The sequence below is a fragment of the Cuculus canorus genome, chromosome 1, assembly GCF_017976375.1.
Source record: "Cuculus canorus isolate bCucCan1 chromosome 1, bCucCan1.pri, whole genome shotgun sequence".
Classification (NCBI taxonomy): Eukaryota; Metazoa; Chordata; class Aves; order Cuculiformes; family Cuculidae; genus Cuculus; species Cuculus canorus.
Genome location: NC_071401.1, coordinates 52,811,560 through 52,838,255, shown reverse-complemented (window position 1 = coordinate 52,838,255; position 26,696 = coordinate 52,811,560). Strand labels below are relative to the sequence as shown.

General features: G+C 37.7%; 1 protein-coding gene across 2 annotated transcripts in view; it reads right to left on the bottom strand.

Moving 5' to 3' along the window:
- Positions 1-26,696, bottom strand: part of ABCC4 (ATP binding cassette subfamily C member 4) — a 151,342-nt gene that overhangs the window by 52,022 nt on the left and 72,624 nt on the right. For both annotated transcript variants that reach the window (XM_054087756.1, XM_054087759.1), the window contains exon 20: positions 14,099-14,178. In XM_054087756.1, the coding sequence (XP_053943731.1) occupies positions 14,099-14,178 (80 nt within the window). The remainder of the gene's footprint in view (positions 1-14,098; positions 14,179-26,696) is intronic.

Sequence of the window (26,696 nt, the reverse complement as noted above, 5' to 3'; positions counted from 1 at the left end):
AAGAATCCTTTATCTCCTTCTGAAAGTACCTATAAGACACCTCTCTGCCTTCTCTCTAACGATCTCAGAGTCAGATCTTTGAGGTCTTTGATTTTCTTCCGTAATTCAAAAAGCTTTAAGCTTTTTTTTTGGTTTGGTTTTTAAATGGACCTTACGATGTATTTCAGCATCCCTAATAAAATATACACATAAGGGGCATCATGCAGTTGTGCGTCTGTGTAAGATCATAGTGCAATTTGCAATGCCAAGTTATTCACATGGGTTTGACACTTACAATACAGACCTTACTGCCACAGGAACAATATCATTCTGGACTTGCAGCTGGTGACCTAGTAGAATCTCTAACGAATGAGCGGAGCTCAAGGGATGGGATTTGAAATTCAGAAACCTGAATGTGGAAGTCTACATGTGACCTACTTAGTGAAACTCCTGCCCTAGTTTAGAAAGTGGTTTATATAAACTTTAAGTGGATACCCTATATTTGAATATTTCTCTAGCATCCACTAACTGTTATTGACTAGATGCCCTTCTGACTACAGCAAAGTAAGCATTTAAAGCCCAGCAAGGAGATATCTAAATTTTGATGGCTTGAACCTGCAGTCAAATCCCACCCAAGAACTCCAGCATTCTAGGACCAGTTTCACCAATATTTGAGCAGAAGTCCAAACACACTCACCCTGCGGCCGCCCCCAGCTCCTACTCCCTGGGCCCCAGTAGGTACTCCCAAGGATTATATTAGCTGATCAACACTGCCATAAAGACATACTAATTTAACAATAGGAACAGTGCATATGCTGCATTTCCAGTGAACAACTTTACATTAAGTTAGGGCACTCTCAGTGAGGCTCCGCTGTCTGAAGTAAAGCCAGGTCAAGAAACTACAAAACCCCACTCTGTCCATACATGCTTGGTATCACCCTTCCTTTTCTTCCTCCCCTCCCCCTGAATAAAACTATTTCCTTATTGGCTCTGCCAAATAACTGCACACACAATCAATCCCTAATCTGATTCTGACATTTTCTTTTTCCTTGAAAACACACACACACACACATATATATATATATATATATATATTTTTTTTTTTTAAACACATTTTTTCAAACCAGAATGTTTGGACTGACTGCCCTACAGCTCTGTTACAACACAACTGCATGGGTTCCCTGGGGAGGAGGTACTGCAATAAACAGATCAGTGCAATAAACAATTCATCTGCGTCCAGAGCAGCATATTGAACCACATCGTAGAATTTTTGTGGTTTCTCCCCCCTTATTACAAAAAAATCCCAGGAAATATCCAACTAGAAACTTTTTACCTTTGTGCAGTAGTACTAGTACATAAACAGCTCTACTTCATTTTACTCACTTACACCGCTGAGTTGCGGCATATAATCTTGTCTTTAAACCACCTTTATAATAAGATTTATGGGTTTTCTTCTGGAACTGGTTAAAAAAAAGTACATATGGCTCTTTATACTCTTGCATCAAACTGTCAGAAACAGATTTGTCTTGAGAGAAAAAGCAATGAAGACTTCTGAGTACAGGAGAAAGTGTTGCACCTAAATTCAATATTTAAAAAACATCTCAGACATCATCCTTTTCTGAAGCAACCAGTGACAGTAGTCTTTGACAGGAATGACAGCTCTCAGTCAGTGTAAATTTAGCTTTAGGAAAATGTGCATCCAAAAGAACATTTAGTATATAAAGACTAAAAAACCAATGCACTGAAAGGGGAAAAAAAAGGCAGAGCTGAGAAAAGAAATGGAATTGCAATTTCAGATACACTGAGTGAAAGTAAAAAGAAAGAACTAAATACTGCCAGCCCTAAAAGCTTCAAAACCAGCAAGCTCGTCTTATCTTCTGTGAGACACCCTCTCCTCCTCTAAATCCTGCTATTTGCAATTAGTCGACAAGAGGTTACTAACTAAATCCATATGTCACTGCAAATGGGCTGAATACATCCGTCAGATATACCATAGAAATATATTAAAAACTCCCTAATCACATCCTTAATACTAGTACCTTCCTTTTTTTTTTTCTTGTCTCCATAAGATAGTCTTTCTGGATCATTGTTTTTCCAAGCAAACAAGCATATACTTAGCTCCTCAGGGCAAATGTTTTCTGTGCCACCAACATGCTCAATCGTTTGACTTGGCATGCATTTTGCCATTAACTGAGAAGGCTTAATAATTGCTTGAGATCGTGGTGAACTGTGTCCAATTGTTCTTTAACAAGCGACCTTATAATAAAATGGGGTTTTATTTAATACATTGGCACTGCCATCATTCTGTTGCATTAAAAAGCATCCTATCATCAATAATCTCTCATCTTGCAACAAGGGCTAGAAATAGGCTTTCTGGGCATCCTGGGCCAAGGTGTTTAACTATATTATGCAGGTCTCGATCTCAATAGCAGTTTCAAGTCACAGTCCGTACATTGTCTGAGACTGCCAGATACTGATGCTTTACAAACAGATGCATAATCAAGCTCTGGACTTTGTGATTCTGCCAGACACTCAAAATACTTGTCCTTTAAAACTCTGTATTACATTCCTACAGCTTATAGAGGTTATTTTCCTTTTTATAATAAATTAACTTCACTCATATAAGAAGTTAGTTGCCAGGGCCCTCTGGCCACAGTAATAAGTTACTTCTAACTAATATAGATTTTCCATGAAAACAAGTTATATCAGAGCCAGAACTATGGCTTCTACTTATACATCTCTACAGGTACCTCCTGTTAACACCCACTGTACGAAGAAGCCAATACTGTCACAGCAAAAAGGATAGCACTAACACTCACTCGGTAAATGTTTTTTTCTTGTAAACATAGCTTTCAGTGTACAGGCAGTATAAACTTGGGGAGGACCTTTGATTTGATTTTCTCAAATTATTTTCTTCTATTGCAACCTCATGCCCACTAGATAGTTCTGCACAAGTATTCTCATTTGGGCAGCAAGGCATAACTTTGCAGTGAGGATCTACATAAAAGTCCTCTTCTTGATGTTATAGGGAGTTAGTTATAATGCTATTCTGATCTTCCTACAAAAGCAACACAAAAAGTTAGTAAGTTTTGTTGTTCAGCAGTGCTAAGTTTGTTGTCTTCTCCTGTAAATAACCACAATCCAAGGGACTGTATATTCTTACGCTGTTCTTTTTCCAGGCAAAATAAGGCACACAAACAAAAACTATTCACACAAACTATAGCGCTCTTTGTACCATGACAAATATGATATACCCTCCTGTGGAACACTTCAGATGCCAAGTACAATTTTACATGGTAACTCGAGGAGAAAGCATTAATCAGAGAGTGCAGAGCATGCACATACATATGCTTTGCTTTCTCAACAGCTCTTGCCAGAACCTGCTTGAAACAACACAGAAAAATATCTGGCACCACCAAACCCTCCCAGAGTTCCTCCTCTTCTTAGGTAGCGGAAACTATCCCTTTCCATTATACTATACTTCAGGAGTTTTGTGACTCCAATACTCCCCCACCATTGCCAAGTATGGTCACTTTGTTGGCAGCTCCACTTGCATCAAGATTCACAGAACAATGCATTTTTATATCTTCTCTATCACTCCCTGCTGCCAAATAACTGATATTTTTAAAGGGAAGAATGACTTGACTATTTCTGCTTCCCTGTCCCTTAGAAGCCATTTCTAAACCTTTTCCCTAGCCATACAAGCCCAAGACAGCCCCACTGAACAGACCCTGATAAATCAAAACATTTGATTCAACAGTGGGTACTTTTTAGTACCCCTACAAACGCTATATTTCCTACTTTGTTCTTTGCTCATACGTTTAGCACTTTATCAGCAGAGGCCGATTCACCAATATTCATTCTCAGTCCTATCCCGTTTACAACCCTTCTAAAAGCATTTTTTCTTTCTGTGATAACTATTGCTTTCTTTCTGTAGAATGGACACGTATTAAGAGAATCAAACAAAACAATCAACAAATATCCACCGCTTTTAGGCTATTGGATTGCAGCAGGCAGATCTTACAAGTTGATATGAAATTATACAAAAAAAAAAAAAAAAAAAGGATAGTAAAAGGACTGGGAAAGGAGAGGCTTTTTTTGACACCCCCAGCACAAAACTGTGAATGGTGTGCTACTAAATGGGGAATAGCCCATGGAAAACAGCCAGGTTCTCATGTTCTCCCCAAACAGCATCTCCTATTGTTACTACTGGAGAAAGACCGCTGGCCTATATGGACCACTGCTGTTACTCTGCATAGCATTATTTACTGGTCTTATGGTCTAGTCCATTAACTTATTTGCTAAAATACTTGTCCAGTGTTCCTGTGAGGAATTCCTCTGAACCAATGGTGATCTTATCAGAATGTTTTCAGCCATGTTGTGCACATTTTTCCTAGTTCTTCCAAACGCCTCGCAAAATATTGCTTCCCACGGATGCTGCTGCTCCATATATTGCAGTTTCGCAAACTCTGCCTTTGACCTATCTGGATTTTCCTGTCTCAGGCCTCCTGTCCCTTGTGGCCATAATGCCAGAGCAGCTCTGTGCCCTCCCCAAGAATACCTTACTTTCAACTGCATGACCTTTGCCGCTCAGTCAAGTCTAATTGTTTGGCTAGAAGTCAATTATGCGTCTTTCAGCAACTTTAAAAGCCTTGTGCTACATTTGAACTGTGGGCTCTTCTGTTAAAAAGAGTATCAGTTCTTCAGTAACACGGCTCTTCACCCTCACAGCAATTACAAGCTTTTAAGCATTTTACTGTTTGTTCTTGCTGTTTAAAATATGCTATTCATATATTTATTTTTAGGTGGAATGAAGTACTATCCAAATTTCTGTAGGTTCCACGGTCGCCCCTCTGACCCAGTTAAATGAAAACTATGAAAAATATTATGTACTACAGCATTAGCTATCCTAAGAAATAAAACTACCTTCTGTTCTTTCCTAGTTGCAGTCTTTCATAACAGATATTAAAACAAAAAGCTTTTTAGCCTGTCTTTTTTTTTTTTTTTTACTAACTTTCCCAGAGCTTTGCCACTTTAACAGGTCTATAAAATGCTACTTTTCTACTCAAAATAAACTCTTGACTATAATTCCTCAGGACTACACTCTGTTCAGTGATCACTCAGCTCCAGAAAGCTTAATAGCGGTGTGATGCTTTCAGCAACCGTATTTTAACTAATCAGCACCAGTCCTTCACCAACACCATCATGTTTCACTCAGTTCAGCCATTCTCTACAGGTACAGAATCCAGTGGCATCTAAAGAAGCAAAAGGAAACTTTCTTGGCAGAGAACAAACATTATTTACTGTGGTAAGTGCATATTTATTCATAATTTGTTACAAATACGCTCCAAGACCATCAGGAAGACTTTTCAGAAGTTTATTTATCACAAACCGTAAACAAAGACACACTTACCAAAGTAACTGATAGTAAGAAGGACACCAAAATTCAGACTTTATATCAGTGAGAAAAATGAAAAATTATTTTTCTTAGTATTATGAACTGAGTTTAACAGAAGGGTGGACAACTGAATTGGGTACCAAAGCCAGCATGTTTTCAGTTTTAGAAGGGAAGATCTAAATGCACTATTTTAGCATGCGAGTGACTTGCACAGTAAGATATCTCTGCTTATTTAAACATTAGACTGATTTAAAAACCCAACTAGAGAAACAGAAAGAAAAAAAGATTTAAGGATGAGATTGTGGAAGAAAACGAAATCACTCAGCATCATTGTCTTCCACAGTGCAGGAATAGCTATTACTGAGCCTTTGAAACAGCCTTTCTTAACACGTTTCTACTATTTTAAGAGTGCAATCCAAGTGAGTATTTTTTTTCAAATTATAGAAAACTATCCTATAACATACATGTACCACAAAGAGGTACAGACTTCCCAAAGATATACGACATTCGGTTCCCAGCTGAACTCCCATCTTTGAACTGTAAAAAACTGCCTAGACTGCAGCCTCTACTTTTTGAGGAACAAACTTGTTTAGAGTTTTCAAATCAGCTGCAGAGTTCACCAGGCAGCCACAGTATCACTTTTAGCAAAACATAAGTTGTTATGTTCTGCATGAGATGCACATGTAACCCTGGCAGCACATTTCGATGAGACGCAGTCTTTTTTTTCTAAAGATTATTCCTTGTCCTACATGTTTGTTTGGAGCATAAATACACATAATTCCTTAACAAACACACGCACCAAATATATGGCTAAGTAATTCAAATTACATCCCAGTTTCCCCTTCCTTCTTGAATCAAAAGTGAAATCTCCAGTCCTTTTGCTGAACAGTGAAAACCTAATTTGTTTTGTAGGCACATGTTGTCCTATCTATAGCATATCAGTAGTTTAAGGCAATCTAGAAGATTTGTACTTATTACCATTTGGAATAGGATTGTTGCACTCTATGACTGACAGCAGAATTAAAAGATTTCTAGCTACTGTGAAGTGTTAGAAATGTTAATGATCTTCAGAAGTCTTAAAAATAATCATTAGTTTGAGCTACAGATTTGAAAGGCTGCAATAGTCCTTTCAAAGTCAGGTAAATACATAAACACAAAAATAAAAAGCATAAGTAGTATATATAGAAAGATAGATCAAAAAGAAAAGGAGAAAACAGCAGAACATAAGCTCACTTATATCAGTACTTCTTTGCTCTCTTTCACAGTAAGAATCACAAACAAGAAAATACCTTCTAACAGATATAAAATGCCCCAGACAAATGGAGTCTCTTTGGATCTTCTACAAATTCCACCTTAACCAAACGGGGGGAAATTACCAAACCACAGAGAATGGGAGCACGTCACCAGACAGGCTGAGAGAGTCGGGCTTGTTCAGCCTGGAGAAGAGAAGGCTCCGAGGAGATTTTATAGCGACCTTCCAGTACCTGAAAGGGGCTACAAGAAAGCTGGAAAGGAGCTGTTTACAAAGGCTTGTAGTGATAGGACGAGGGGGAATGGGTATAAACTGGCAGATTTAGACTAGACATATGGAAGAATTTCTTCACTATGAGAGTGGTGAGGCACTGGAATGGGTTGCCCAGGGAAGTTGTGGATACCCCATTCCTGGAGGTGTTCAAGGCCAGGTTGGATGGGGCTTTGGGCAGCCTGGTCTAGTGGGAGGTGTCCCTGCCCATGGCAGGGGGGTTGGAACTGGATGATCTTTAAGGTCCCTTCCAACCCAAACTACAGATTTCAGTCCAACATACTGAAACACTGCAAAACCCACTACCTTTTTGTCTTCCCATTACTAAGCCACAATCTGTTCAATGTCAGAGAAATGAAGTCTGCATCTCAAGATGCTCATATGCTCTAGTAAAAGAAATAGAGAAGATGGAATTCTACTGTGTGAAATCTAGCTTTATTTTTCCAACTACTATATTCAAAACATCAGTATTCCACATCTCATTAAAAAAATGTAAGGAACAGCCCAGTAACAAATGGATAAGAATAAAAACTAAAAGGAAAAGGGTTAAGAAAAACGAGATAAGCATAAAAGTGGTAAACACAAGGAAGCAAGATGACAAAAAGGTGATGAAACTGCACGTTTCAGTATTATTTTATCTTCTTTCCGATATTAGACAAGAGATTACATCTTCAAATCTTATTAATACTAAGAAAATACAAAGCCTAAAAGTCACATTATATTCCCACACAAATTAGTTTTGTTACTGCAATCATTTCTGTTGCCTTGACAGTAATATATGGAGAATGACATATATATCTATTCATAAGAAAATTCTACACAGTAACGGAAAGAGGGAAAAAAATGGGGTAAGGGAAATGATTGGTTTGGATTACAAATGACCACTATAGTGAGAACAGACCATTAGTCATCCCTATAAAACCAAGGTCCGTGTATAAGCAGGAGTCCACTTATGAGCAGTGACTCCAGACTTCATGTTTTATCGTATACACATAACATCAAACTGAGTAAATACACAGTCTGTATGATGCAAGACACTCATCTTTACATTCAAAGGAATGTGATGACAGGTACTGAGTAAAGAACAGCAATAGGTTCGGCATAGATTATCTCCACTGCTGGTCACCATCAACAAGACTAATTGGCTACTGGGATTTAACAATCAAGGCATTCAAGGACAGAGAAATGAAAGGTCAATAAAGAATTGCATTATTTAGACAGGTGTCTGTGCTAAGCTCACATATGTTGGTCTTGGAGACACAAGTGCAACCTAAGCCTCTTTCTCCTCCTCAACCTCCCACCCCTTATTTATTTTGGGGGGTAGGAGGTGGAGGAGATTGATTAGGATGATGACCAGGCAGGCAGGATGGACAGTTTTTTGTTTAATAAAACAGTGTATAGCCCCTTTTTATTTCAAAGAAAATAGCAAAACTGAAAGCACGTACTAATACCAAATGATTATACCAAAAATTAGGTTTTTATCACAAGGATCATTTTAACCTTTTCTGGAGTTAGAGCTTGAAAGTAACCAATGAAAAACTATACACCCATATCATTTTTCTCTAACTTTCAATTGGTGTTTCATTATGCACTAGCAAGATACACTGTGGTATGCATCTTGGGAATGCAGTTAGAACATCAGTTCCACAGAGAAAAAGTTCCATGAGACTTCAGTAGTCAAGTGCCAGCAAGAAACTGCTTTTTAAAAAAAATTATTTATTTTTCATTTAAACCTCAGCCCAGCTGCAGAATCTTGTGATCTATCAGTCAAGCAAAAACTACCAGAATTTAGCAGAAGGGAAACCAAAAGGTGTTTCTGAGATACAGGTCTGCTCTACATAGCAAGCTAAAGAGAATACGCTGACAAATAACATAGTTACCACCACTGATTATTCTCTCACAATGTATTTATGATAGTATTTTAAATGCACACATACAAACAACACAAAAAGAACTGTTCTTTTTCTAATAACTCACAAACGCATACACACCAAACCTGGCTAAACTGGAAAAAACAACACAACAAACCCCACAGAAATCCACCTCTCACAGAAATCACAAAATAACAACGTCATTGTTGAACTAAAAGATCCTGAAATTCCTTCTACACACTTTCCCTGACATCTTCACACAATAAAATGCAGGGGTCAGTGGTACTGAAACAAGTAACGGCAGTTCCACTCTTGTGCACATACGAAAGCAAGTGACCCAAGCTATTATTCCAGTCTAAGGCACTTTTTGTTCCTAATATCCAGATGCAGCAGCTTTTTTTTTCTTTTCTTTTTTTCCTTTATATTTTTTTTTTTTAAAGAAATGACTGTGGACACCTCCTTCACATTTTCCTTTTATTCGGCATTTTCACTTCATAAAGCTGCAGTCAATGTGTTTTGTGTGTGGTGAGAAGGGAATGGCACATTCAGTGGTGGTCTCGGCCACAGCCTACATTGGTGGCTTAAGTAGTCTCAGGATTAGGTCTTTGTGTGTGATGAAAGGATATGAAAAGTCAGTTATTTAAACTCAGTCAAGCTGTTGATTTTGGGGAGGAAAAAGGTTTTGCAATTCAGTTTTCTTCAATAAATCACTGCCCTTTTCCAAGGGCAGCTGCAGATAGTTCACATGTTCACAGTGTTCTCCAGAAACAAAACAGATCATCATTTTTTTTCCCCCCCCTCAATCCAACATAGGGTAAGAAATCAAAATGAAGGGGCCATCACATTAAGTTGGTCAAATCACTAGAAACTAAAGCAGAAAATCAACTCTGTTAACTGGTAATAAGATCACTGAACATTTAAAAGGGCCAGAAACCACAGAGAAAACCATCCCTTTAAAATTTATCTTAATTATTAACAAAACCAAGAGAAAGTCTGAAACACATTTCACCATCCTATGTTTTCAATCAGTTTATATGTATGTTAGTTTTAACCAGCAGTTTATCAGTTTGGGTATTCACCCTGCATGAACTGAGACCACAGGATGTTTAACAACCTTTAAGGATGTTAAGCCTCTGTAGATCTCACTCAAGTCAAAGTCAGATTCAGGTACTAAAAATAAACCTTTGATGAGCTCTCAAAACCACAGCATCCAAAATACTAGCTCAGACACTCCTAACTGGCCAATGTTCATAAACTACTCTTAAATATATTGGAACCTTAACTTCTCATACTACCTCGTTAAATTCTTCTGTTCCTCGGCTGACCTTTTTCCAAATTTGTGTAGTGTGTTTCATTAGTGCTGCACTGAGCTAGACATTACCACACATTTTAACTACAACAATTTAAACTACAAGCCCTACACCTACCAAGGAAGTCCCCATCAACAGAACCTTGTATTCCCACAGAGCTTAAGGCAGGAGGAGGAATGAGAGTTTCCTATAATGCTGAGTAAGTAAGCTACTATTTTCAGAGTAGCCTAAGAAAATTAAGCAGCAAAATCCCAGTCATCTTAAATGGCACCTGACTTCCTCAAGTCTTTTTCCACTTATTAATAGGATGATCAAGTTCATATCAAATAAAGAAAGCATTTCTGCAATTATTTGCATTTGGATAGCTCCTTAAGGCTGCTATCAGGACTGCCCTTTGATTAAACTGACAAATACATAAATAAAGTACATATACACAAATTAAGTAGATGTTTAAGTTTTCTTATAAAGTTTTAAAGTAGTCCTTTACCTGAGGAGACTGCAACTTAACTCGGAAGCACCTGCCAAATCCACATAACTCACAACAGGTAAAAGAAAGTGAGATGCAGAACTGAGGCTAAGGAGATAACAGTACAGGAAACTTTAAACGCAGTGAGAGCTGCCACTTTGGGACCTATTGCAAAGCAATAGTTTTGCAAATTCTAGCCAGGTCTTCAGAAGAATACACAAGTTCTATGACACATTTTTCTGCTTGCCACATACCTTTTATTTTTGCTTTAACAAATAAGTGTACAGAAACTATCCACTGTCTCAAAGAGAACCAAATGTTTCTTCTTCATTGACTCAATGAAAAACATAAAAAATTCAACTCTTTTAGTTCAAGGAATTAATTTTCATCCAATATAGCTGTCTAAACTAATCTAGCTCATTATGACTGTAGTGGCGTGTATAAATCTTATTAGGCACTCTAAAAAGAACATTATCAATTTGTAGCAGTGCCTTAAAATCTGCACTCAGTGTAATTAAAAATTCTAAAAATGAGTAGATTTTATTTATTTATTTATAGGTACTTAAATGGACTCATATTGTAGTTTTTAGGTGTCCAATCATATTGTGTTTATTTGTGCAGAAATTATACACTCGCTTTGCCAATATAGTAAAAGAGTGGAATGCTTCACAATGATCCTAGCAATAACTCAGAAAGAGGACCACTACTTTAATGCAAATCCGCTCAAGAAAAGCTTCTACACACAAAGTAAGATGAACCAGTTACCGCATTGTTTATTAAGTTTCACTTGATTCCTCCTGACAACCATTTAAACAATGAATGTTGGGAAATGTCTCTCAAAGAATCAACAACAATGGCTGGGATCAGAGCTTTTATATTTAGCTAATACTGTTTTTAGAAAGGAGAAAATATTTCTTCCTGAAGGGATTATAGGAAGTCTTATAAAAGACACCTGCAAACAAAAGAAGTGACAAAAGATCTCTATCATAATTGATAATGGTTATCCTTTGTAAAAATCTGTGTTTCTTCAGAAATATATATCACCTTTGTTATTGAAATTCGAAAGGCATCCAGTAACCAACAAGCCTGCTGATCAAGAATAGTAAGTTTTAGAAAACCTGCCAAGAAGGAAGTGCTTTTGTCTTATGTATAGCAGCGCATTATTAATCAAGAGTAAGTTCCTAAATTTACTTTTGTGAGGCTGAATAGAACAGACAAACTTTGAAACATACTAATGTTAGTACACTTAATATAATATATTAATATAATGTCAGTACACTTAATAGTGTACTGTACTGGATATGTAACATCTCCTTTATTTTTTTGAAAAGGAAAAAATTTCACTTGAAATGTAAACTTCAGAACCTGACAAATTATTCAATAGCCAATGTAATGACATCCACGAAGTAATCAAGACCATGGGAAATGTTTACAAGATATGGTTTACAGTAGGATCTTGAAAGACGAAAACAATCAAATCTAAAGCAACAGCCTTCACTCTTTCATCTCTGACCAGTTAAGCTTGGTAAGTATATAGTACCTAAAGTATCTATGACAGATTTTCCAACTCACTAGTAGATGATTTGGTCCTCTGTATGTGCCATGTATACACGTTACCTCCTTTTTTAGCTTTCTTTTAGGGCAAAGCAGAGTACGGTCCGTAAGAAAAAAAAAAAAAAAAAAAAAAAGAGTGTAATTCTTAAGACAATTTGCTTCAGGGTCTGCTCCCAAAAGGAAGCATGGACAAGACCACACCAATTTTGGCTCCCTCTGCTTGTGCAGACTTCTCTAACATTTTCCCAGCAAATCTGGCATCCTCATACAACCCCAAATGCCTTTAAACCACATGCTGGGGCATGCAAAACACCCACTCAGTTGCTATAAATACGCCATGCAAGTAGGCTGCAGCACAACTCTTGCATTATTGTAAATGCATGGAAGTAAGAAAAAGGGTTAATCATTTTATCTCAAGACCAAGGACCCAGTGGATGCTCTGGCCATGAGTAGCACGTAGTATGAACATACGCGGGAAAGTCTTTTGCGAAGGAGACAAACCTATGCAAATACAAACCACTCTGCATTGCTTGACCTAATGGCCAAGGAGCTCTATGCAAAAGTGATGGTTTCGAGTTTGTGGATATAAGTCCTATGCTAAGAGAAGAGGATAAATATTGCAGGAGAGCCTGAGCTCCAGCCAAAAGGAAAAGCACATGTGTATTGTCCCAAGAGAGCTGAAATAAAGTAAGACACTCTATCCAATAACACAGTTAATGAGACTGAAGAACATCTGGAATCTGTATAAAGAACGGAAAACAAGTAGTACATTATAGAAAGATGGCTATAACGCATTTTCAGAGAGAATTTGTCAAGGCCTTAAAAGCCCATGAATTCAAAATCTAAATATTCACTATAAGCAACTCCTTAACTCATCAAAAGCCCCAACTGCTTTAATTGATAAGTAAAATACAAATCTTTGTTTCTTCCCCCAAATGACACTAATGCTTAGAAAAACAAACACACACCTACCTCAACTTAAGCAACTTCACTAAAATATGAAAAAGACTTAATCTTAAGCAATATTTTTACTAACTCCTTGGGATATTTTTTTCCCTATTTTCAAGAGCTCAGCATTAACAACATAATTAAACTCCTCAAACTGAAATGTCTTTGGCTTATTTTTAAAGAAGGTCAAAATAAGGTTTAGATCTTGAATAAGTTATCTCTAAGAGAGGAAGCAAAGTCAGCAATAGCTCCTTTAGAAAGATTGCTGACTTAAGTATGACAGGTCTGATCCACTAAGTGGATCCAGATGATCCCCTAAGTCTTTTCTTTCTCTAACCTCCACGATTCTCTGTATTCTGTGATTCATGTTATTTTGATACAGTACAATCAACTTGTTTGCAGCTTTATCCTTCTGCAATCTTTTACAAGGAGGATTAATAGCAACTGCAACAGAAAAACTACCTTGATGTCATGTATAACCCTTTATCCTTTCATCATCATCAAAATCTCAGTGCTTTGTCCATCCTTCTTGTCTGCAGCAACTTATTTCACTTGTTCCTATTAAGGCTATTATATTCACTCTATTACTGCTAATCTTTTCTTTGTAAATAGCCGCACCTATTTTAATCCAAAATGGTGTGGTAAGCATTTGATTCTTTGTGGAAGTAGAAACATAATTAGGTTAATCTGTGCTATCTTTTCATGTGAGTTGATTGTTTCTTTACTATGGACATATTTCTTATAACAGCACTAAGCTTGCCAGATTGCTTGGAGGCAAATCAGGAGCAATTTACCAAGCATGTAGCTACTATGAACTGAAATCTTGACATAATAGCAAGTTGTGCAGAGCCACTCCTACCTGCCAGTTATTACTCATGTTAGCTTTTTACTGACACATTAAATTTCAACCGCACCTTTCTTTCACAAACAAGTACTTCCATTCAACTCAGCTACATCCGTCACAAATAGCTGATCTTCACCAAAGCATACAGGAATCTAAACTCAGAATGCAGTGCAGAAGTCTTTCTTTGACAGTAGCAACCAAATTACCTGCACAAAGTCCAAAAATGTCAATGGAAGCAAGTCATCCAGGTGGCCAATATCTTTGGAGAAACGATTTAAGATTCTTCCTACAGAAACAGGGTTGGAGAACAAAAAGAAAGTAAATATAATTCCTGAAATGATCAAAATATCTTAAACATGCCATGTTTTACCATTTAAGTAACAGTTAAAAGGAAACAGATGGAATCTAAAGATAAAATGACACTTTTGAAATCATCATGAAGGAAATCTTTTACAAACACTGCAAAATATTTTGAAGAAGAATACTTTTTTACCAATGCCTTTGACCCAAATATAAAACCTTTACTCAAACTGCTAGGAAAAAAATGAAATGGGCTTTGAAGATTATTAGCTCAATAGAATTTAACAGATGAAACACACGTGCTTCATATTCTAAACATATGCAGGTAAAGGTTTACTGTTCTGACAACTTAATGCAAGTTTTGTCTAGTAACATCAGCCAGAATCTGCTCCTAACCTTGACTCAGTAGCTGATCTAACTGATCCTCTTTAGTATTTCTCTTCTCACGTCTCCATCATTATACATGGATTCAAATTGCAAGCATTTCTGAAATAAAATTTGAGATAGATTTGCATTCACGCAACCTTACATTTATATTTATTCAAAACCTTGACAATACTGATCTTTCTTAAAGCTAATACACCAATTTTTAATCTGCTGTCAGTGAAGCATTTACACTTCTCTATTTTCCTAGGTTCTACCAGAGTGAAAAAAATCAGTTATAGCAAGAGTTCTTTAATAATTAAAGTCACAAAGCTGCCACCCATAAGTGGATTAGTATCTTTCTCTATTAATCGATATCTCTACTCGCCAGGAAGGAAACTAAGGTAAAGATGGGAATCCAGTGTTTTCTAAGGTGTGTAATGCCCGTACATGCATTCACATTGCCTCTTTATCTTCATATATCTAGATTGAATTATTACTTCTAACTGGTACAAACACATTCACTGCATTGGCAACAAAAGAGTTTTTTTTTTTTTTCCTTTCCTCAAAGGAACTCATTAAACTGAAAGCAGTTAAGTTTAAAGTTTCCATGAAGTGCATTGGAGACATAATTCAAAGATAAGAGATACAGAAGTAACTTCTGTAGCAACTATCATTCTAGTTTTCTGTTCATGGCTGTCTTGGAATTATAGATATTGCTGCATAACTTTGATCTCTTTTTTTAAAGGGAATTTCTGTTCCACACCAAACACTAAGCAAAACACCGTCTTCTCAGGCCTGAGATGTGACTCCAAAGAGACATATTGGTTGCAAACACCTTGTTCTGCATTACTTCACTACCAAAGGCAGCTACTTAAGGCAGACAACAGTAGGATTCATCCTATTTTTAGGCTTTGCACACAAAGAGGAAGGGTATATAGTAGCACAAGAGTCGGCAAAATATCTTTCATCTGTTTTTGCTGGGAACAGCAGCTGGGGATGTTCCCTTTCACTTATTTTGTGTTGGGATAAATACAACAGATGGAACTCTGAGGCAATTTTTTTTTTAAAGTTTCCATTTTCTGTGAATTCCTTACAGTAGCCTGGCTGTGGAAGAGTGATCTAGCACATATTGTATGCATGTTGTAGTTAAGACCTCTTAATATCCCAAAATACCACATTCCAGGTTATTTGTGGATGAACCAAGACTCCACTGCCAAAACAAAAATCATTTAAAGAGGTTAAATGCTTCCTTCTGACAGGGGTTTCCTTAGCGCCCTGTCCAGGGGAGGCAGATGAGGGAAACAAGATGGCATAATGAATACCCAATTAGCAATTTGTTCCCAGCTTTGTGACTTGCCTCCTACATGATGTCACTTTATTTTACGAAGCAAAGAGCAGAGCAAGGAAAGGTGACAGTGCTGAGCTCCTCTGTGAAACACTGAGACCCATAGATGACAAACTGTATGCAAGGGCAAAGGATTATCCCCACAGTAAGCAAACCCCACCTTAATTCAGCCTCAGAATCCCCCTTTGCCTCTTAAACCCAACTAAGCTGTGTTTGTAGTGTTTGCAGATTGATATAAGAAATTATTGCACAAAGGCCATCCCACGTGACACTGCCAGGAGGCAGCCAAGGTCATTCCAGCTGACTACTTTGTTGGGTCAATACCAGCACCTCCTTGAATCAAGCAATGCCTTCACTACCTCCCTCATCCCACAAATGGAAGAGCACTTCCAAACTCATTCCTGGAAAAGCACTGTGCTTATTTTCATTTAGTATGGTAGAGGACGAAGCCACAAGAGCTAGAGTAGAGAAGTGATTACAAAATGCTCACTGTAAAGAGCGATTTTAGTTTCAGTTCCAACAGCATCTCGGAGTTCAGTTCTCATTTCTGCTGAAGAATAACCCATTAAAGTTGCTCAAAGAGAATTTTTTCAGATTACAAGTCTGGATTTTGGGTGTTTTCAGCAATTGTTTGGAGGCTGTGACAATCTCCAGCCATTTTCTGAAAGAGTTTCAGTGTTGTGACAAGGAGAGCCTTAGGCTGCAAGCACAATACAGATCTGTTCCAGCGCTTTCAGGGGTAATGAGCCGGCATAGATACAATTGAGAGCTGCAGAATACTTGCCTTCACCCTGCAGATCAAGTGCGACTGTGGCAACATTCTCCTCCAAAGTAACATCTCCTCCAGGGAAGTTCTTTGAGGAACTTGGTCATGAAAGAAAGCTTAGCTCACCTGAGCCAGTCCCAGGTCCTTTGGTCTTACTGTCTCTTTCATATACCCACTAACCACCAACTATTCAAGATCCCGTGGCTAATCAAGTTGCTAATTAATCACCAAAACTGTATTTTTGGCAATTATCTTATGAAATTGTTAAGTATAAGAGTGTTTCTACAGACTGTGTTTTGACAGAGCTGTGAACTGCCACTAGGAAAGTGGAAATTAATCTGACGTTATCAATAAAACATGAAAACATCTTTTAATCTGTCTAATCCTCTTTAAAATGTAAATACAGTAATTCTGTAAAATGACATGGACATGACACGTTCGCAAAATACAAGCGAACAAAAGAATGAAAACTGGAACCTTTTACCATCCACCTGATACTAGCGAAGCAATTTAAAGCGTGAGGACATGAATCAGCTGCATCCCAAATAAAGACTCAGATGAATCTCTGGTCGCAGAACTTCCTTTTTTTTTTTTTAAATCCTCAAGTTATTGAAAAAAGTCATTTACAGTCTATTTAGCATTTGCAGAAGGTAATTCTGGAAGCTGACACCTGAAGTAAGTCTAGGAAAATACCTTGCTTCTTGTTAAGAGGGCCATGTCTCATCCCTTAACATTAATCCGGTGACCATTAATAACTTTCTACTGCTAAAAGCAAGCAACAAAGAGGCAGCCTTAGTCCTATTTTTGTAGTTGCTAATTTTCAATGTTATTACCCCAGTGACTTTACAAGAGAAAGCACAGGCCTGGAGATGTATTTTGGTTCATGTGTTCATGTGGATAGTACTGAACTGGCATTTCATTCAGCATGTCCTAGGCAGAAGCAAGCCACAGTAACCCAATAAAGCAAACAAGTTCCCTCACCGCATACCAGAGGGAACAACGCACCTCCAAACCAAAGTGCTATGCTTTGGAAATATCCACAAAATGCCTCATAGCCATCATGACATTGCATGCAGAGAGAGATTGCTACATTTCTACAAGTAAATAAGGTCTATTTCACAAGGTATGAAGAAACAACTGTTTCCACTTACTGGTAGCACACTAAACCAGTGGTTTGCATGTGCAGTATTAAGCATGCAAGAGAGAACATTCCAGATATGAAAGTTAAAGTAGCCATCTTGAGTCAGGACTCAAAATGCTTACAGTTATGATTACAGCTTCTATTAACATCTGCAAACCTAGCTTTTGAGGATGGTTCCTCATATTAAAGAAATGGTTGCACCTGCTATTTGTGAAGGGCAGGAGCTACGCAACTCACCCACCCCTCAAAATTACTTTTCTCTCCAAAATCTCTAATATCCTTTTTTTCCCAAATCTATAGGCTATGAACATCACCTTCCCACAATAATTTGTATTTCCAGAAATATTCCCCAGATTCCATAAATGGTATAAATACATGCCATGAGTCAGTACTTCTTAGATCTAGTCCAAGATTTTAAATTCACATTTTCAATCTCAATTAAGATTTGCACCCTTTACTTATCACAGCGAGTTTCAGTCTGGTCTTCTAAAGTAAAAAGAAAATACTAAATCTAAAACTTGTAAGGCAAAGGAAATTCCATAAAACCACTAATAAAAAAAAAAAAGTCTTTCAAGAAATCATGAACTAAGTAAGCCAATGTTACAAAAGCATTCACATTTGTGAATAGTAGCTGCTTTTTTAATCATTCTCAGGCTTCCACATGGCGAGCAGCATCAGTAGCAAGCTGCAAAAGGGAACGTGCTCTCTTCAACAGTCTTATGTTTGTTTTTACATCACATAACTTAATCAGAACACACACTGTTGCTAGATTTCTTCCGAAGTAATTAAATAACTATTCAATGCCAATTAATCACAGTTAAATAAGGCGCTGTCACCAAAGTGCTATGTACACATTTCAGACTATTTAATGGTCAAATACTTGGCAGTATCAAAGTTAAACAATGATTCATTAAACGTCCTCCACTACACAATAGTTAGGCTAAACTTGAAGTGAAAGAATCAAACCTCTTTTGTTCCCCATGAAAAAGACATCAGACCTCAGTATGTGATATTCTTTTCTTCCTCACTCTGTAAACTGCTTTAATTGCATGAATCAGAATGTGTTCAGGTGCTACATAACCACTTTGCTTCTGCAGGTGCCTACTGATACTTAGGAATAGACGTTCAAACCTATCATCCAAATAATGAAAACACTTGACAGTGTACCACACCTATTTAAAATGTTTATACATACTTCACGATGAAAGAAATATAATCCAAACTGAATCAGCACCTAGGATGTAAACACCAGAAAAGAAAAGGATTTTTTTTTTTAAAAAACAAGATCCTCCACTGGAACTGCCAAATGCCACAAAAGCATTCAATGTTGTGCAACATAAATTCCAAACATCAAGGATCCTAAAAGCAACAGTACATTATTTCTAAATGTATTTAGCATTTCTAGTACAGTTTATTGGCCAGTGCATTCACTGAAATACTTCTGTATAACAGAATAGAGTGGGCAGATTGATTTTATATATACCTTGCAAAGAGTTTACAAAGCCTTTCCACCTACTTTCTCCATCACACATTGCAGAAATACTTCGCTACCGCTTCTCTAGCCCACTGATTCACCTCTTTGGAAAAGAAAAAGGTTTTGAGAAGAGGACCCTCTAGAGAGAGACAGCTTTTGCCACTTGTGTGAGCACGTGCGTACACAGGTGCACACTTCTGGATTTTTTTTTTTCTCCTTCAGAGATCAGGCTAATCCTCAATCCAGGGAATTCTAATTGCATCACACTTTAGTTTAATACACAGATGTTATTAATAAATACCACTTTGCACAGCAACCTAAACTCCTCCATGGCAATTGGCCCAAACATCAATTTTCATGTACAATTACACTGCATTTACCAGGGGGTAAAAAACACTCCAAATCTCTTTATCTACTTTGCAACAGAGGAGCCAGGAACATTCCCCCATCGCCCAGCCTCCGTGAAGAAAAAGTAACGAATGAAACACTATTATCTCGCACTCCTCCCTGCAAACTCGCAGAAACCTGTCTGAAAGCAACTTGTACCGCTAGGAATGGATTCAAGAAGGGACTTAGTCATACATACATAACTAAATGTAAGCAACCTCAAATGGGATTGCATTTTGCTTGAAGGCAGTTGTACCACAGAGATGCTGTTACAGTCTAAGACAACTTTAATTCAGAGGGGCCGATGTTAGACAGTAGAAAGTGGACACTTCACAACCAGCTTACTTCCCTCAGCGAGGAGGAGAAGCCCCCCGCACCTCACTCAGGTGGCACCAGGCCACCATAGCAATGTGTCACCACCACGCTTGGTCTAAGGGAGAGACACTGCAACAGACCATGCCTCCCTTTGTGTGTATGCAGAGGCGTTAACTTACCCTAAATAGAGAAATCACATACTTTACCAGTCAAAATTACAGCTTATAACAGCAAAATAATTTAAAACATACGCATAGTAGTAAAATAATGCTCAGAAGTGTGTATGTGGTAATAGAAAAGTACTCAAAGGTAGGAATAAAAGGAATAGCTGCACAGAGCTAGGTATGTCGAAACACGATCAATTTAACTACACTGGATGTGTTTTCCCAGTCAGTGGTATAAATCGATAGTTCCCCACATATCTTGCTGTTAAGCTATGGCATTCAGTGACTGATAAGTCTTCACCCGTGCTCCGTTCACACATATTCTAAAAAAATATGAAGAAAAAAACCCAGCCTACAAGCAGCCTTCCATTTCATCAAAGCAGCAACAAAGTGGATTGTCCCTATCAAATGTTGGCAGGAAGCAGACATTACATCAAGCTTGTAACATACAACTATGAAATCAACAAAATAATTAAAGATGGATTACTGACTTTGAAAGGAATTGTAACTTTGTGAAATATTTCTTCAGAAAGAGATCTGGAAATGCGTCTCCTGCATAGCTGTCAATTACTGATCTACTCTGGCTTTTCTTCCATATTTCTACAAAGAAACGTCAATAGGTCTGTTATCTTTTTTTAATATATGTTTAGCACCACATGTCCACACAACTGCCATATACAGCGTTACTGTCTTCCCCACAGGCATCCTATAAATATAAATAAGAAATTCTACCCCATTTTTTTTTTCTTTAGCAGCCTGAAACTGACAGGAATATTATCACTTTCTTAGACATTTGCAAATGGGCACAGCAGTGCTGGGCCAAAATATGCTGAGATCATAACATCCGTTTATCGAAACTGCCAGCATGTAATGAATTCAGGTGGGATGCCTTCTATCCAAATTAATTTACTACTTGAAAAGGACTTTCTACATGAATCCAGTCAAACAGAAAAACAGTTAGGAGACGAGAAGAAAATGTAACACTGTGTTTGATCTTATTTTTAACTATAGAATTTAAAGAAAGAAAGATAACTATGACAAAGATAAGAATGGAAAACAAGTTGCTTTGGAAATGAATTTCTATTTTAACTGCTGATGAAGACGTCTACATTACCTAGTATGACTACATTGATCCTTACTGTACAGTTGTTTCTCGAGCTTTGCAGTCCGCTATAAACACACAGTATTTTAATGACCTACTGATCAGAATTACCTTGCCTGTAGAAAACCAAAATAGGTCAATGCTCCATGCAAGCTGACTTGGCTCTTTTCTAAATTCTGTGGTACAGTTGATTTATCTTTTTTCCTTGGTGTGCTCAGAAAAGCATGTGTGTTAGCATCAGTTATCACCAGCCAAAGTCTATCTTCTCACTCACAATACAATGCAGAAAATATATATAAAATCTCCATTAAAAGCAGAAGCATACAAAATAAAAACATCTTGATTCAGGGGAGGAGTAAGTGCAATTTACTTTACTACAACATAAGCAACAAGATATTTTTAAGGTACACAGTCCAATGGAACAAAAAAAAAATTATTTATACATAGGAGTGAGTACAGGAAGAGTTGGCACTGGCCCCCTTTTCCGTGCTGAAGGGAAAAAAAAATTAAAAGAACAGTAACCACTTGCAACTTATCAACTGGCCCTTAAAAAGATGCCAAGTTGTACACTGTCTACAGAATATTCCGTTCATTTACACCTCTTTCATCTTCTATTCCAAATGTAAAGTTACGTACCCCAACTTTTCCACAATACAAAGCATCACTATAATAGAAACCTGGAGCAGTATATACAAAATATAGTCCTATATCGGCTTTTTACTAGTAAGACTATGAATTTAATTTCTACCAAACAATTTAACCGCAAACACGCCCAATTCTGAATGAGCATTTGTGTAGTCTAGTTCTTTCTGCTATAAATCCAATTTGGATATTTGAAAATATGTCCCAAGTGTTTTGCTGGAGGGGGGGCTTACAATGAATTAAAGTGAATATTACAAATCAGGATGGACTGAAATGTATGAAGTGTATTCTGTTGCTGGAATTTTTACATGAGAGGAGAGAAACAGCTTCTAGAGCTACTTTCAGATTTGGGGGATTATATATAAATATACATCAATACATGGATTAAAACAAAAATGGAAATGCATGTCAACTTTCTGGTAAGGTTTTTCCAACAAGAAAAAGGAGTTTTCCTGTGCTATTTATACTATCAAGACAAGATTTAGAACGGGCTTTAAATTCTGTATTTCAGAAAATACCAGGACAGGAGGTATCCAGCTCACCTAGCTCTTGCAAATCTCATATTTGTTGATTTTCTTTACCAAACCATCTCCTAAAAATAACTCACTGAATAAGAATCTTTTATTTGCTTCTTTTTAATATTTTTCTTCCGCCTCTCTCCTCTTTTTAAGGTATTGATGTTAGAAGGGCATAATCATCATTCTAGTCTAAAACGACAATAATCAAGTAGGAAATTACTGAATATAAAACCTTCGCCTCCTGAAATCTTCAGCTGAAACTGGTAGCTGGCTGATATAGTTATCATTCAGAAAATAAGTATTATTCTGTATTTTGCAAATCATATCCCCTCCCACACACTAAAGAGAATGATTCTGATATAGTCCGTCCATTTGCTTCCTTTTTTGAACCATGAACGAGAATTCTATACAGAATGTTGCTGTGAAAGCCAAGCCAAGACTTCTGGCCTCTATCTAGCACATCCATTTTGAGGACAAAGCCCTTGGGCAGCTCAAACAGCAGAAGCATTTCATGTCTTCACCTGACTGTGCGAACCCTCATCTTCTGCTTGGCATTCTTCTTTTGTTTGATGATTCATTTCTCTGTTTGGTTTCTTTCTCTCCTCTTTTGGAAAATGTGAACTGTTTGGCAAGGACAGATCTCTCTAAACTTCATTCATTATGTACCCATGTGATAATTCCTGAAATACCTTTCCCTTTTCAACTACTCATGCTATAAAAAAAATTTTGCAACAATAGAGGTTTGGCTATCCAGATTTCACAATGGATGACACTGATTAAGTTTCAGTGCTTTTTTTTTTTCCTCTCTCATATGAAATGTCATAACTACTGAACTCCAGAGAAGTTCTGGTATAACTGTGAGAAAATTAGAATAATGTCTCTTTTAGTTTGCTGTGCAAATAATCAAAACATTTTCTTGGAAAGTTTGCTGTGTGTTAGAAAAGACACATACTCCCTCCCAAAAATTAAAAATTTTGCTTTACTTTAGGACATTTTATACCACATTTTAGAGCAAAGCCACAGAAAATATGGAAATAAAAAGAATCACAGCTTAGGTACCATTCATGAAACCACAAAGGAAGAAGATACTGGGAAACTTGTGCCAATTATAAAGGTACAGCCAAGCCCACTCACAAGAGAGGTGTAGGCTGGGCAGAGACACAAGGGCACATATTTTTACCAGTCACAGAGCCTGCACTGAATGTGGGTTGCCCACCTCTCCAGTGAACGTCTTAATTGCTCTTCTAGAGGCAACCTACGGCAGGCCTCCTTCTGTTTCCGCTCTTAAAGATGTTCTCCCTTCGGATGAATCAGTAAATAAGTATGGCACCAGAAGAAGGCAAATGAGTGCGTGCCTGAAGGCTATGGCAATCAGCATGGGAGGGATTACAGCTGGATTCAAATCCCCATATTTTCTTTTTGGTCTAATTTAGGGCACAGAATGGATCCTCTCTTGCAAAGTAGGCTGTAGGGTGTAAAGAGGGATGACTTCACCTCCTCTTTGGTTTTATGATTGGCACCAAACTCCACTTGCAAATCTCACCCAAGAAACAACCAAAAATCTTTTGTCTCAGAAAAGCTCAAGGCAACCACATCCCAAGCGTTTTCCTCAAGCAAGGAATCTAGATATAGTGTGACAATGCATTTCTCTGGGCCATCAGCTTCTTGGGGGGGGGGAATTCACTACAACAAACTTCTTTACAGCCTAAACTATAATTAACAACACTGAAATGTAAATGTGGGGCATTATACACAACCAAATGAGGAAAAGCAAAATATGACCTCTTCTCAACTGTATATTATATCCATTACATTAAAAGAAAGAAATTTTAATAATTAAATGATTAAATGCTAAGCATTTTGAAAGGTTTCATTGTACTGCATATGACCTTACTGTACCCCCTCTACTGGGCAACTATTAGAAAGCTTCACCTCAAGAACAAAAGAGAAAAACATACTAGGAGTAAGCAGTCGCTGAACACACTAAGACAGTAGTAGTGTATAAATCAAAAGAACCTTTAGCGCTCCAGTAGAAATATACCTGAGATTCACCTCCCTAGGATTTTTTGACAGATGAATGCTAGAGGTTAAATTATTTTAAAAACATATGGTTACATATACTTAGAGAAAAATCTAACAAAGCCCTATATTTTTTTTTCATGGCTTTTAAATAGTAAGGAAGAAACTTATAATGATAAACATAAATACATTAATAGAAACATTTTGTCACTTTCCTACAAAAAGACCAAAAAAAATCACACACAACAAAGAGAAAAAATGGCTTCACTGAACAGTCATTCAAGCAAAAATGAATACAATTTACAATCTATTTTGTCTTTGTTCAATTCAAAGACAGACTTCACAGTGAAGCTCCGATTTACAGCTGTCCAACACCATTAACTTCTAAATAAATAAACACGCAAAAATAGAAAAGTGCCATCCACAACAAGGGACTCCTGAGAATGCTACCATTTGTTCTTTGCACAAACAGAAACACCCAAAAGAAGATTAATGTAGCTAAAGTTGGAGGCAGAGCCTCAGTAGAATGCATGCTGGACCATCACGTAGTCAGCAGCACGCCCTGCCCCAACGAGTTTGTTGTGTCAGTTAAGAGAAACCAACACAAGTGACTGTAAAAGGAACGAGAAAAGGGAAGACGTAGCAGTAAGCTGGAACAGAAAGTTGCAGGACAAGATGTGTGCCTTTTTTCTTTTTGGTACAGGAAAGCAAAGGGGTCAGGGAATTAATGAGTTTCTCCACCCATATGTTTAACTACTGTCTGTTTATGGTTATACTGTGGTAACAATGATACTGGTGTATCTTGAGAGATGATTTTAAGATGAAGAAGAGAAAGCCCGTGGATGAACTTTACTGCACAGAAAGCAGGAAGTTAGAAAGATGTAAGCATGAGAGATAAGCAGCGAAAACAATGATAGAGGGAAGGAAAAAAACACAGGAATGTGCCAACAGTTACCAGGTGCAGAAACAGCAAAAGCTTTGCATGGGAAGAAGGCTAATCTTCAAATGAAGCCACACTGTTTTCCACACCTCCTGGCAGACTTCCTCAAAGTACACGAGGGCCATAAGATCAAGAAAGAGCCTTTTCTCAATCTGTCCCTGGGAAGGAGCTGCAAGACAGGACTGTCAAAAGACTAGGTGGTAGTAACTCTCACAGAAGTTGCTGAATTTAGGATGTTTGGACATGGAGAGAGCTTTGTACATATTGACTTGAATTTTTGTCTTGTGCAGTCTGCCTGCTTGCCTCCACCCTCCCCTTCACCATCTGCATCATTCACTGCACATCCACTCATTTCCTCTCCCCCCTCTTCCTTCAGTATCGCTTCTTCCATTCACCTTCACCATGGAACAACACAAGTTCTGGATACAAGTAAGTATGCTTGAAAAAGACCAGAGAATGTCATCCCATGCACAAGCAACGCATCAAGCCTGACACAGTGAGGCATAGGCTAGGAAGTATGGAAGAGCTTGGGGCAAAGCAAGTGAGAACAGAAGGTGAACAGAAGGTGGCTACAACACTTAAGCTAGAATAGTGCTTGAATTAATGTGTTGGAAATGTACAGTGACAATAAAGAGGCAGAGGGGAACTATAATAACTACACAAGTGATAAAGACAACAGGAAGGGTGTTTTCCACTGAAAAACATGGGAAATCCTCAAAGCAAGTGAGAGCTCAGGTTCTGAAATAGTTCCCAAATTAAAACTGCAGAAGCCAAAAGGCCACTGTCACCTGAAAGGAGATGGCAAACTGCATCCAGGATACACTGCATAACCGTAAATGACTGATACATACAGACTATTCACAGGGTTATACTTGCACAGATGAGGCACGATGTGCTGCTATCTACAGAGACGGATGCCTTCAGAGAATAATTCAGAGGGTTTTAGTTACTTCTTGCTTTAAAACCCTCTTACAGGAGCATATTTCACTCTGCCAGCTACAGAACTGCAGGGGCAACAACAAGCTGCGTCTCAAGTTAAGTCTTTAGAGTATACTCTAATCACTTTGCTTAATTTCATTCATGCGAGGTCTTTAGATGGTACAAGACCAATTAAGATTTCAGGTAGAGGAACTCTCAGAAGTTTTATTTCTTCCTTCAAAAGAAACTTGTCTGTCTTGAGGTCATAACAGTTCACTTGTTTATGCATTAATCTGGTTCTCTGACATCTGTTTTCACAACAGTTCTTTTTGGTTTTGTTTTTGTCTTTTAAGCCAGCAGTTTCCCTGCTGCAGCTACAGCAGAGACAGTTCCAGGACTGTGAGAAA